The sequence below is a fragment of the Strix uralensis genome, chromosome 11, assembly GCF_047716275.1.
Source record: "Strix uralensis isolate ZFMK-TIS-50842 chromosome 11, bStrUra1, whole genome shotgun sequence".
Taxonomy (NCBI): Eukaryota; Metazoa; Chordata; class Aves; order Strigiformes; family Strigidae; genus Strix; species Strix uralensis.
This window is the reverse complement of record NC_133982.1, coordinates 20,924,035-20,938,044: the sequence shown is the minus strand read 5'-3', so window position 1 is coordinate 20,938,044 and position 14,010 is coordinate 20,924,035. Positions and strand designations below refer to the sequence as shown.

Below are 14,010 nucleotides of genomic sequence, written 5' to 3'. Positions count from 1 at the left end.
CTGCATTTTAACAAAGGTAACATTGAAAAAAGGACTTAAATTCCTCCTCTTCAAAAAACCCCACGTTAACAGCGCAAATGTTTTCCCTATTCTTCTGCTCATCCCATCATTTCTTTTTCAGTTTTATTTATTTGTTTGTTTATTTATTTATTTATTTAACACGCTGGCTTTGAGTTACTGCTGTGAGTCCGATTTAATGGTTGGCTCACCATCCTGATGTTTGATGTTACAAAATCATGCTGGGTCTCTCTAGAAACAACTAAAACGAGTCTCATTTATTATAATAACTACTGCTGGGAACTGGCTCTTGAACAGTTTATGAAAGGGATTATATGACGTAATTGCCTGCAATAGCAAGGGACCAAACTTCCAATCCTATGTGTTACAAATCCAGAAAGGCCTAAAAATACCATATGAAAATTAGAGCATGCAAGGAGTGCCTAGAACCCACGAGCCAAAACTTATCCCTTGTACTACAGGACAGGAAAAGCAGTGGCATTTATTATTATCTATACTGCCAGTAAGACTGGGAGTTTCTTTCTTGGAATAAGCCCCCCACATGCTAGATTCTGTGCAAACACAATAAAAATACTCTCTTTCCCAAAAATCTTATAATTTCATATAAGACAAGAAACAATGGGTGAATATAGGCAGATGACTAATACAAGGAAACAATGAGACACACAGGGTGCTTGTGGCCAAATTGGTTTTTAGACAGCACAGCAAAGGAGGGATTTTGTGCTCTGCTGCTGCGTTAAGTCAGCTATGCACTGGGCCAACTGATTCAGGCACAGGCACCACAATGCAGGGAAAAATAATTACAAAAAAAAAAAAGAAGAGTGGTGATTTATCCTGCTTTCTCTACATACTTTACAGTAAAACTCTTAACTTCTTATATAAAACTGAAGAAAGCATAATTTCTTTTTCATTGGGCATCTATATCCAGTGTCTTGTCTTTGCTCTGTATCACGGTACTGGGATGGCTAGTCATAAGTTAAATTAAAAACAGTGAAGGCAAAAAACCCCCTTCATTCTCACATGGAAGATTCTATGTCATCAATGACCGGAGCTGAGCAAGTCACAGTGTCCTTCACTATAATCACTGTCCTACTTTCCTGATGATCTTTGCAATTAACGTTAACTCTGTGGTCTCCGTTATCACAGGACCGTGGAGCTCCACCATTTACAACAGATGTATTCTTGTAACATCACCACGAGGTTGGGAAGTTGCCCTTTTTTGCAGAAGGGCTTCTGAGGCACAGAGATTTGCCCAAGGTCAAACTCAAACTGATAGCTGAATACAGAGGAAAACCCAACTCTCTTCAGTTGCAGACTAATACCTTTATCACAGGATCATATTTCTTCCTTGCTGTAAACAATATTTCAGATTAATGCCTGATTTATGCCCTGACTCTTCCCAGCATTTATGAATGTGCAAAGTTTCATTCACTTAAATCAGCCCACTGGTCAAGAAGTTTGCCAGTACAGAGCCAACTAGTGGCTAAAGGCATCAGATGACAAGAGCTTCCTTTTAACTACACAGGAGACAGAATGGTATCCACACTCAGTTGTCTCATTGAAAAATATCTCAATTATAAAATTACAAAGCCAAGAATGCATTTCTACCTGAAAGCCAAACTAGTGATTTCCAAACTAACAGATGTCTCGTTAATATTAAAGCCTACAATAGAGCAAGGGATCTGAATAAATTATTTTATCTATGCTTTTGCTAATACTAGGAGATGTCTCCTTGTTGCCAAAAATACATAAAACCAGTTATAACACAAATAACAAAGGAAAACTGTATGAAACTTACCGTGAGCTACCTTAATTTAGCTCAACAGTAATGTATGGAAGTGTTTCTACAGCCTTTTACGTATAGTAAACACTGAAAAATTGTCTACATCTTTGTTTGAAATATGTTCATTGCCAATGGGAGAGTGTAACAGTTTCCACCGCTCTGCTATAAAACTAAGGAGCTGCAATCTACAGTTCATTTTTAACAGTTATGATGCTTTTTAAATTATTAAGGTAGTAACTACAATCTATTTTCCTGTTTCAGGTGTTACAGTCAGGTCAATCAGCTAACAAAATCCAAACCAAAAGAGATTAGCAGTTTGGGATTCATTCATTTCAGAATAAAAGTAGTCAGAGTTTTTCTCTCAAAACGTTTCTCAAAAAAAATGTTTCCATTAAAAAAACCCCCACATTTAGTTTCTGATTTTAAAGCATCATAAGCTTATTTCAACTTTATTCTTTTTCGGTTATTTTGTGACAGTAGTAGTAGGTCGCAACATATCAAAACATCAGGTTGTTTCATTACAGCAATAGGAAGAAGTATTTTAACTAAAGAGAATCTATTTTGATCTTTATTAAGCAGAAACTGTTTTTAAAGATTTCTAAAATAAAATGTGACGTATGAGCTACGGGGCTTATTATGTTCTGAAATAATGTCAAAATTAAAAAATAAACAATAAATTTTTAATAAAGCTTCAAACCTCTAAAATTGAATTTAAAATGTCATCAGAATTTCATTTTTCCATTTTTTAAGGAATTCTAGAACACATGTTGCCTGAAAGTGGGGAAGGAAAAGTTTTAAAATGTAAACATTTCATGCAAAATGGAAACGGTGATTTATTCTTTTAACTACCTCAGACATAGTTTAAAACAGCGACACGTACATTAGAATTCTGAAACTCTGTAGCAATTACTATAAGTCCTAACTTACCCTTACTGTTCTGATTCCTTTCTTCCCTGAGCTCAGCCAGCTCAGTTCTTCTACCACTTCTGAGAGCTCCATCCTACAGTATCTCCAGCACAAATCTCACAGGAATGCATATATTTTAAAGCTATGTGAGGACTGCGTGAGGCTCTGAGGTCTGCTTCCTTTCATTTTACAAACTACCAAGTGAGTTCTCACACAGGACGTGAACCCAAACATGTCCGAGTACAGCAGCCTGATCTCTGCTATCATGCACATCCAAGTAAAAAATTTTTGCCCCTGCATCTGAGTTCAGATGATCCGTTTAAAAAACTTATGCCAACGCTTTTCTTTACAGGAAACACAGGCACTAGTTATGCCATCGTGCCACCATGGTATACCATCCAGGCAGCAGTGTTCCCACCTACTTTCAGATTTTGCTTCCATGTCTTAATATAAATGGGTTGGGCTTGTAGGACCTATCTCTAGGCTCCCAGTGGCTTCCATCAGGATTTGTTCCAATAAAAGCAGTGGAGGTGATGTTAGCTGCAGTGGAAGAAGACATTTTCAAAGGAAAAGATCATGTTCATTCACTTACGTTTCATGAGTCCCAAAAAAGAAGATGGGGTATTTATTTGCTGGAGGCTTCACAGCTCCTTCGGGGAGTTCATCAATCTGTGAGACAGAAATGGAAAAAGGATTATTCCCAAATGTGGTGTCCCTCGTCCAAGAATCCCTACCAAGCCATGGAAGTGCTAGTGCAGGTATCCCACAGCCCTGGGAGGTCCCACTGTCTGCTGGGGTGGGGAAGGGAAGACAGCTGCTAATTTTTCAGGCAGGCAGGTCATACAAAGTCAGCATATGACAGAAACACTACAGGGAGACGACAGAAGACCAAGGAGCAGACAAAAAGTTTTAATGATTTCACGGGCATAATACACAAAGGCAATAAAATCAAGTCTGCTTAATTTAAGTGTTAACTTCAGATGCTGCCTCATCAAAGGCACCAAAGCCCAGAGGGTAATCCTGTCTGTCTCACACAGCCACCTAAATAACTTCTGCAACAAATGGGGAACAGATGGTATCTCTGAGACTCCGTAGCTGGAAAACCAGACAAACTCCCATCGGTGCTTCCTGGTAGTGATGGCGGTGCGCAGTGTAAAAGGCATAACGCACACCAGGGAGGAGGGTCTGGGACTCTCCTTCCCCTGCACCATCCTAATAACTGGTTTTGGTCACCACTCCTCTCTGTACTCCATCTCTTCTTTCACATTTTATCCCTGGCCTCCTGTTTCTCAAGATACAGCTGCAGAGCAGCTAAGGGAGGGATGATGAGGGTGTTCTCCTGAGACATAGATGGGATTGGGACAAACCCCTCAGGCTGAGCAGTGCCTAGATTCCACGTTCCGATGTCTCAGTGAGAGCATTGGTTGCAAGGCAGGAGATTAGGCCCATGACTTAGTCTTGTCCCTATCTAATTTTTCAGTCTTCTGCAACAGAAATGAGAGTCCAGGTGCCTACCCACATAAACCAGAAACACAGCACAGCTTTAAATAAGATCTAAGTGCCTGTCTTCTCAGAAATGGCACTTTTGAGCATATGTGGGCGTCTAGAATTAAGTGTCCAGAGAACTCTCTGGCTAAGAGAAAGCCTAACGAATCTAGATACCTATAAGGCAACACCAGAGAGCAGAAGAATGACTTGCTGCCTGGGTCTTGAGCAACTCAACCTCAACATAAGCATACTGAGTCCTGCCAAATGTTACTGGAATGGAGAGCAAAGTGCTGACATACCAATGCTATATGAAATCTGCTCCTCAGCAGAGCATGGGGATGGAACCTGCATGTTTTCACTCAGGAGGCCAGGCCCACATGTGCTTTCCTTCTCTTTTCCTGCCGAAGGACCCCAAACACTGAATTCTTGTTGATTAATAAACACCAGATTGTTTTCAAAGGATGTTCTCTTTCACTGTAAAGCATCTGCTGGCTACATAGCTCTCAAAGGAGTACAAGCTTTTATAGAATTCAAGTCCTTTTGGTCTTTTTGCAAGGACACCCGTTGGGGACAGAGAAACCAGAGCCACATGTGGAGCTGTAACATCACAGGACTCCTTTCTGCAAAAGAAATGGATGCCTATCTTTTAGGTCTAAGTGGAGCATTATCTGAAGCTATGCCAAAATCAGGAGATATAAGAGCACTTCCAAACCATTCCCTGTCTCTTTTCTGTGGCATGACTCTGGGCCGTGGATGGTGGGGCTCTGGCACTCTGGGCCATGTGTCATGGTGCACTCACTGCCCAGCACAGTCTGCAGGAGACAATCTATGATGGTCAGAGGTGTCACATGCCTTGTGGGCACAGCAATTACCCTGCTTCTTTTATTTAACAAAGCTACTTAATTGATAAATAAAAGGAGAATCTATTATCTAAATGCACATAGAAGGAAGATACACCCTGGTAGAAGATGGAAGCGTGCATTCCCTTTTAGCTCAGCTGTGTGTAAGAAGGAACTGAAACAACATGACAGGCTGTTCAGTGTCCTCTTCATCATCAGGAATACATAGAGGAAAGACTGCCAAAGATATTTTTTTAGAACTCATTATTTTCTGATATTAACTATTTGTTTCTAAGTAAGTGCTCATAATGTGGTCATTTGCTCACTAATTCATGATTTAAATACAGGTATTAGACTATAACAGTGATAAAAAGACTGCAGGGGAAAAACACTGCAACTCACTCTACAAACTGATAGCAAGTCAGGGAGATAGTATGTCCCACTCTGCAACACATTTTATGTCTCCTTAAAGATAGAAGTATCTACGCGTCAGACCAAAGGCTGCACTGGCAGCTTACCAAGTATGGGGGTAATACACCTCAACTGTCTGGATGCCATAGCCATCTTCCTCTTTATTACAACAAAGAAGATGTCCAGAGAGATACCAGACCTCAGAAAAATGTGGACTCCCACGACTGAGACGAACAATGTCTGCTGGGACTCGAGTGAGAATCTCATTTGGCTGCTTGAAACACGGCGCCAGCTCTGGGCTACATTACAGAACTGCACAGTCCAGTTACTGTCTCAGTCCTTTAAGAATTTCTCATGAAATAAAGCAAACAGCTGTAAATGATCAGTAAAGCAGAGGAATGAAGACATGCTTAGTAGGGAACGCTGATCAGAAGGGAATGGGGATCTTACATCACACACGTGCTATGCTCCAAAGCAGTGAGGATCTTCGCCAAAGCAACATCCCAAGTAGAGTTAAGCCTCATGTCGTATTCCCAGCACTTTATACCGTTAGCTAAGGAGCAGCACCAAATCGACAAAGGACAGCACACACATCTGTCACGCAGCTCACCTGCTCCCCATTTCGTGGCATATTTCTTTATTCATCTGAGTATCCCCTCTGACTATGCACCATCACAGGAAAACATAAAAAAGCTTTTCATAGATTTTGAAAGTTGGCATACACATATGAACACATGCAGTATAAATCTGCACTAAACAGCTCAAGGATAGACCGACCGTTAATGCTCCCACACTAACATTTCACTGTGCAGCTGAGGTCAAGACTTTCCCTGCCTTCACTGATTTTGCTGTGAGCTCCCCAGCTCTCAGGCTTATGTCGCTAGTACTGTAATGAGGTTGAATATGAAGTGAAGTGACAGTGCTGTCTTACGGCCATTTAAGTCTGTGGCAAAAACTCCAGGGAATTTAGTGAAGGATGAGACCCTCTCTGCCATTAGGAAAGACCTCTTCCCTTTTTACCCATTTCATGCAAATCCCTGCATTAGAGACTGTGAGAGGAGAGCTTTTGCACAGTCCACACATTCTCAGCAAAACCACCTTAGCCCTCTGTGAATGCTGAACCCCTAAGTGCTTATTTAGCTGCAGAACAACCCCAGCACTGCTTAACGATTGCTGCTGTTTTGTAGTAACAGAAAGCAAGCAGTACAAGCAACCATACTGCAGCCCCCTGCTGCTGCACTCAGTCACAATTTATTCCCATCCTACAAGATGTTTTGGTTAAATATGCTGAAGATTTGGATCTGATATTTTCCCCCATATCAGCAAGATCAAAGACAGAGAGAGAGGGAGGGAGAGAAAGAGAGAGAGCGTGTGAGCACAAGAGCAAGAAAAGCATCACTGCTGCTAACCAGGAACAAAAGAGATAAGTGCACCCATACTAGGACACAGTGTTGTAGTTACAGAAACCTCACTAATGACTAAAGCATCTGTCTATCAGAGAGCCCGACTACGATTGCATTTTGCTCCTGGAAGGAAACAAACAGATTCTAAAGTACCCGTTATAACCTGCAATCAAAGAGGAGATCCATCCCCTCCTGAACCAGAGCAGACAGTGGGCTGGAGCTTGCTGCCACAGAAATCAGTGAGAGCGGTGCATGGCGTGCAAATCTGATACGTGCATCAGCAACATCATGGGCTGCCGCTTCAATTATGGCTAAAATTAAAGCAGGTGGTTTCAGATTTCGAGTTTTATCCCCTTTGCTCCCGTTGCTGTCATCTGCTTAATGAATAACAATTGCTTTCTTTTTGCACAACCTCAGCAGAGCTGCACTTCCCAGCATTTGTTTGCCAACCAAGCAGCAGAGCTTTAAAGACGTAACTGTGCTTTTTTTTTTTTTTTTTCAGTAAACAAATGCCAGGCTTCTAGGGTCAGGAACACTGAACAGAAAATTCAGTCTGGACTTCTCAAACCAGAGCAGGGCTTTATCAAATGGTGTTGCTAGGGACTACCAAGGAGCAAGCAAGAAATCTGTCTCCTTACATTGTAGTTTACAGGCTAGGATGTATATGCAGCCCAAATATTTTGCTCTCAGAGGTGCTCAGTAATTGCTGACTTCTCAGGTAGTATTTCCAACTGGTTCTCACAGGCTGGGTTTGGCAGTACTCATACTGCAACACTTTCTTCCCAGTTGTCATGAGGTTAGGGACCCTGGGGAGAGAGGCACTGGCTGGGTGGGTTGGACGGGAGCTGCAGAGCTGAAGCCCTGCGAGGAGCAGAGCGCAGAGCTGCCCTCTGAGAACAACACTGGCTCCCAGAAGCACAAATCATCCCCGTGCCTGCCTGTGGGATAATGTGGCATATTCCAGACAGGCGGAGGAGCTCCCTGGGAGGGCTGGTGCAGAACCGGGGGGAGCTGCACCCCCTCCTGCGTGTTCTGCTCCGCAGAGCTCTACATTCCCTGCAAAATGGGAAACATGTCTCTCCGAGCCACAGAGAAAACGGCACGCTTTGTCTCTCTGCTCGTCTATGTAAAGCAGCTTTCTGTGGAGGTTTACGTTATTGCAGCAGTCAAGAAAGGGGCAGTTCTGCCCATCAAGGCGGAAGGGCATCCCAGATGTGTCTTCTTCCACTTGGAGGGACAGCAGGTGGCAGGTTGTAGGGCTATCGCAAAATCTCTGTGCTGTGGATAAGCTGCTGTTCAGAAGCAGGAATTCCAGGCTGTCAGGGTGGCTTTCCGACCAGACCCTATTCCATTATGTTCCAACAGAATTTTACACTGCAAAAAAAAGGTATTATGCAAAAATACCTATCAGGTTCACGTGTACAGTCAAGAAAGCTTTACTTCAGCATGCAGAGATGCTTATGCGAGCATTGAAACCACAAGAACAAGTCCTTTTATTTTGCAGAAAGAGGGAATTAAAACTGCAGAGCAGTGATCACTGATTGTTTTGACATACTGTAAATGCCTTTGATTGGCAAAAGCACACAGAAGCATTGCAGAGATCAGTATCTCCCACTGAAATCCCTGGAGTCACTGCACAGCAGTCGAGCAAAGGCCTATAGTATTTTTGCTGGAAAGTGGTTCAAGTTGCTTATTATTGCCCAACACATGCAAGCAGCTTGATCTTTTGCAGTTAGCTTATTAGCAAAACTCTAGATGGATAAAAGCAATACTCTTCAAAATCCATTATTAAAATAGGATATTTTGCTTCTCTACAACATTTTTATTCAAAACGGATTTAATATGCTTTTTAATAGCTAATGCTACTGGGAGTTAGCAGCATGGCAGTATCTTTTCTAAACCATTATTTAAAATACTGTTCTGTAAAATGTAAAATATTAATTTTTTTTTCCCCAGAGGATCCAAAAATGTGAAAAAAAAATAAAAATCCAACCTCCTTCAAGCTAAAAACTGTAACTCAAATTCTATAGTACTTAAATTGAACAGCAATCCAACTAAAGCTGATTGGAGACGGCTGAATTTTTCTCTCATTTATGAGGACTATATGATATTTGAAGCAGAGCACAACTCCTTCCCTGATGTACATCACATACTAGAACTCCTAGTGTGGAATGCTGGCATATGCACTTTTTCACCCATTAAAAAAGATAACCCTGTGAAGGGTGAGACTGAAAGCAGAATCCAACTTAATAAGGTGGAATTGCACAGCTACAAAAGTAAAAATTAAAAAAGTCTCTGGGCATGGAAGAGTGCCACCAGCAAAAACAAAAAGCAAAACAAGATTAAAAACAGCAGAGCATACTTTTGAGCACTGCTGAAAATGGCTGAAGGGTATCCTGCAGACAGGCAGAAATGACAATATAAAGACATCAATCCTCCTTTTTTTCTGTGCATGCTCAGGACCTCAACGAGATAGAAGACAATGAAGGGTTAGTTGGAGTCCAAACAATGCTGGCAGGCAATGTCTCACTAGGAAAGATCAGCAGTCTTGCAGCTGAGTTCAGCCCCTTTACATCTCTAATTAGCAGCATATTTTTAAGACAGAAAGTTGAAATACACTTTCTGCAGAGCTGCTTTAATCTTCAATATAAAAATGGGGCCAAAGCTTAGTTCTGCGTGACTGGTATCTATATGCATGACTTTGTAGATAACAGATCTGTTCATGTGATGCAAGTCCTCTGTGAGCTTTCGTGGCTGGTGGACAGAAGACTGTCAGAGGAGGAGACACTGAGGATACAAAGACTAGTCCCTGTCTCTGCCACTGGCCTCTGGGATGACCTTGGCCACATCACTGTATCTCCTCCAGGCTCACTTTTACAAGTGGGGACTATGGTACTGTTCTCCTTATAAAACACTTGAGATCCACTGCTATAATGCTAGGTATTACTAATAACAAATACTTCCAGCTCTGTCAGAGGAGGATTTCAGGTTACCAAACTATAATCCTCCCAGGGAGCACGCCCCAAAGTTAGACTGCTGAAAAAATGCTCCATTTTCTTGAAATCAAGTGTTTCCCTGCCACTCTGAGTGAAGCAATGGTGCTACCACTAGGATTTTTTTTTCCCAGTCTGTACCCTAAAGAAAGGAAAGCATGTGGTCACACTATTTTCAGTCTGACTCTTACCTGCAATAACTCGGGGACACATCAGACAATTTTGCCAAACCAGAGGAAAGGAGAAAGGCCAAAGAGATATTAAGTTTCCCCATGTTTTGTGATAAATAGGCTGTCCATCAGAAGATGGACAGGCAAGCAGTCCATATGCTGACAGATAGCTTGCAGTGCAGGCTCAACCAAAACATCAGGCAGTGGGGAATCCACATGAAGGCAAGACAGAGAAAAATAAACTTCTTAAGTTTCATGGCTCAGAAAATTACTTTTTATTTGTGGATGGGTGGGGAGAGGTTGTTCATTTTCAACAACTATTGCCAGCTCTGAGGCATTTTGTATTTACTTTTCTTCCCTTTAAGCATAGTGAAGCTTGATTCTCCTTTGTCTGAATTATTCTTCGGAGATCAAAATACTGTTTGCAATGTACATCCACCTGAGCAAACCATAGTGAGCCCACTAACACCAAATGAAAGCAGTTTCTGATGACAAAATCTGGTTATATTACTTTATCATCTTACTACAAATATTTTTGTCTTGAAACATAAAAGTGTGCAAGAAATGCACATACAAAAATGTGTTTGGAAGATATACAGCAAATGAAAACTAATTAACCAGTCAAGACATCAACAGATGAGAATTTTTAGGGACTGCACGTTCACAAACACCGTATTTCTCTCCTGTCACTCTCTTCTCCTAAGCCAAAGGGACATGAAAAGTCATATCATCTTCCCCCCCGAAGTGCTCAGATAAACCCTGCCACCTTCTGTATCACATCTGCTAGAAAGAGTGGATGAATGGTTGTCATGTCCCGATCAGACGAGGGAGGATTCATTAGACTGAGGAATATTCTTTGGCCTTCCAATATTTACACTAGAATTTTACTATTTCATTGATTTTGTTTGTTTTTAAGGAAAAATGTAATATTCATGAGAGAGAATTTTTTGGCCAGTCAACTTCATCAAAACCTTTTCAATCAGATGCAGCCTGCCTAGAGCGTTGACATTTGGTCAAATACACACCACCAAATTTTATTCTCGAGGCTCATCTGTTCCACATATCCAAAGTTCCATATTCCACTGTTCAAGCTTTTATTAAAAGAAGTATTGCTAGTCCTTACACTCATGTTGGCACACTTAAAGCCAAAAGGTAAGCAAACTTCTGGAAGATTGCAGTCTCCTAGACTTGGCTGGATTAATTTACTATTTCTTTTCCAATGTAATTTGCTTCCCCAAAAAGTCAGTTAAAAAAATTGGATTGGCATAATATTTCCAGGCTGAAGAATATTGAGCATCCCTGTGCAATTTTTTGTCCAGCTTCCCACAAAGTACACAAAACCCTGCTGGCATTACAGCTTGCGGCTAAAATTGTTTTGAGTAAGGAAACGTGATCAATGAAGACTGCAGGTCCCAGAATACAAACCTCCAGTTTGCATCAGGGTGGACACAAACATACTGGAGACAAAGAAAGGAACAATCTGCTTCACTTGCTGCAGCCTGCACGCAGGCTCCTGCTAGGGAGGATTCAAGCTTGACACTCTGGAGGTTGCAACTATCATCTGGGCCTTTGGGTACAGAAAACCTTCCTACTTGGCTCCTCTGTGACCTGTTTTGTTACCGTCAGTTGCAGCTAAGGAGTATAATATCAGGGGACTGAAGCACTCCTTGTCACTGAACAAGTGCCTGCATAGAAAAAATGCTTACTGTTACATGGGAAAAGAACACAAAACCTTTGTCCCTTAGAAGCACACAATATTTTTAGTGTCCTGCAACCCTCTGAGGTTTGGGTGCAGCAGTAGAGATGAGACTACATGAGTTTCCTGACTAGTTCTCCAGAGGGAATGGAGATACAGCTAAGCATGGATTTGTCTTCATTATGTTGCTCTCTGTGGACCCACTGACCATAAAGACTCATGGTCTTAAATACCTGAGTGTATGTGTTCACAAGAGAATACCTATTTGAAGGATTTAAGCAACTTCTTCAAAACATAAACTGTTTCACAGTATCATAAACTGATTTACCTATTTCCTACCCACCTTTTTGCAGGCACAGGCAGTCTGCACCAGCTGAGCTGCATACACAACACAGAAGCCATATGAACAGGTATCTTCTGCAGGCAGTGAGTATGGTGGAGGTCCCTGAACAGACCCTACATCCTGGCGCTGAGGACTGAGGAAGCACAGGCACGCTCAGAGCACCAAGTCACAGCACTTAGGGGGCTCACGTGAAGACAGTGGACTGGGACTTTTCAGCAGGGGAGAGGCCTCAGTCCAGCTTCTGGGTCTATGGGATAAGTATAATCACCATGCATCACTGGCACACAGGCCAATTATTTTGTTGTGATGCAAATAACACATACAACAACAACATGTACACAATCTGGGGGGAACGAGAAGCAATGAAACCTAATTGCAAAGCCAATGAAATGGAGTGATGTGCAACAATTTTTCAAAGGCAGGTTTTCCTGTTTACTCTGCTGACAAACTGCAAATTTGTACCTGCAGAAGAGCTCAGCATCTGTAGAAAGCCTAGGGTCGCTATAAACCTAACAACTGTCTGTAAATAATTGTTTCCATTACTCCCGCAGCCTTAGCCACCATCTACGGCACAAAACAACCAATTAAACCAGCAGACTATTTTGCTAAAATAGAACTTTTGCCTGTCTTGACTGGGTTGCAAAAACCATGGAATGAAAAGAGATTTGTGGAGTCACAGTGGCCTCTGTGCAGCACTTGGATCCAACTTTGTATTTTTACTGGGTTTGCTTTCAATCTCTACTCAGATTTCCAGGAGCTGTCATTACGGTGTCAAATACCTTCTTTGCAAAGTCCCTCAATCTAGGTTAAACTCTTAGGAATTTTAATCTGTCTGCCTAAAGAGACTCAAGAACGAGTTTTTCCAAGCCAAGTCATACTCCTCCCCACCTGCCTGTTTTTCTGCTTCCAAAACCTCAGAATGAGAGTTTTCATTTAGTTTTGACCAAAAATGTAATGTTGCTGAAATTTACTTAGATAGTCCCTAAAAGATTAACAACCTGATTTATGAAAATGAACATTTTCCTCAATAAAATCTCAAGCAGCAGTTTACAAGAATAAAACTATATAAAAATATACAAAGCAACCCATTATGTACATGCAGACCTATGAACTTAAATCCTAATTACTAAATCATGTTAGAAAAAAATTACTCAAATGAAATAATAAAAACATAAATGACAAAAAGATGTATTTTGAGAGATGTAAGTGGCATTAATGTCAAGAGACAAGATGAATATATCAATATGGTAGTGACCAGACTTGCTAGGGTTGCATGCCCATTATTCTAAAAAATATATTTTACATCAGAAACACTAAATATGAGTTTTAAGCATGTGAGTACTCTCTTAATGTACATGGATTAATCATGGGCTTGAAGTGGCCTATACATGCACACACACACGTATATATCTATTTGTAGGATTAAGAGTTACTTTAGAATATCCTTTCTTTCTATCTGGTGAGTTAACCTGAGTATGTGTATGAGGTATGTGTATTCTGTGTTACTTTCAAATAACCTTTCAGAATATGGTGTTTCCACGAACACCAGTTAACCTACAAAACCTAGTGCCTCTGCTGCAGTTATGTTATGTTATGTTACAAAAGTTACAAAGTTTACTTGAGAATCTGCTTTCTCCCAAAAGTCTCTGACTTCCTCTAACTTTCCTTCTCTAAAAGAGACCAAGAGCTTTTGGACATCGCTCTCTCTCATTTCTATACCAGACTTGGAGAGGTAATTGGAAGATTAATTTTGAAGGAATGATGATTTTAAAAGGATACAGGCTGTCAAGGGACAAATTAGATGTGTGGAACTGTAATAGCTGTTTTCCCGCATACATTAATATTAAATTTTAAAACCACTCTTTACCTCTGAATCAGGAATGGCATCCATACTAAGCATGGGAGCTTAGCATTCTCCCTTGGCAGCTCAGTAAAAAAACAGTTTTTAAATCAGGTTACT

At 41.1% G+C, this 14,010-nt stretch overlaps 1 protein-coding gene across 1 annotated transcript in view; it reads right to left on the bottom strand.

The window, feature by feature from the left end:
• Positions 1 to 14,010, bottom strand: part of HDGFL3 (HDGF like 3) — a 39,935-nt gene that overhangs the window by 13,114 nt on the left and 12,811 nt on the right. The window contains exon 2 of the mRNA XM_074880850.1: positions 3,300 to 3,376. Within this exon, the coding sequence (XP_074736951.1) occupies positions 3,300 to 3,376 (77 nt within the window). The remainder of the gene's footprint in view (positions 1 to 3,299; positions 3,377 to 14,010) is intronic.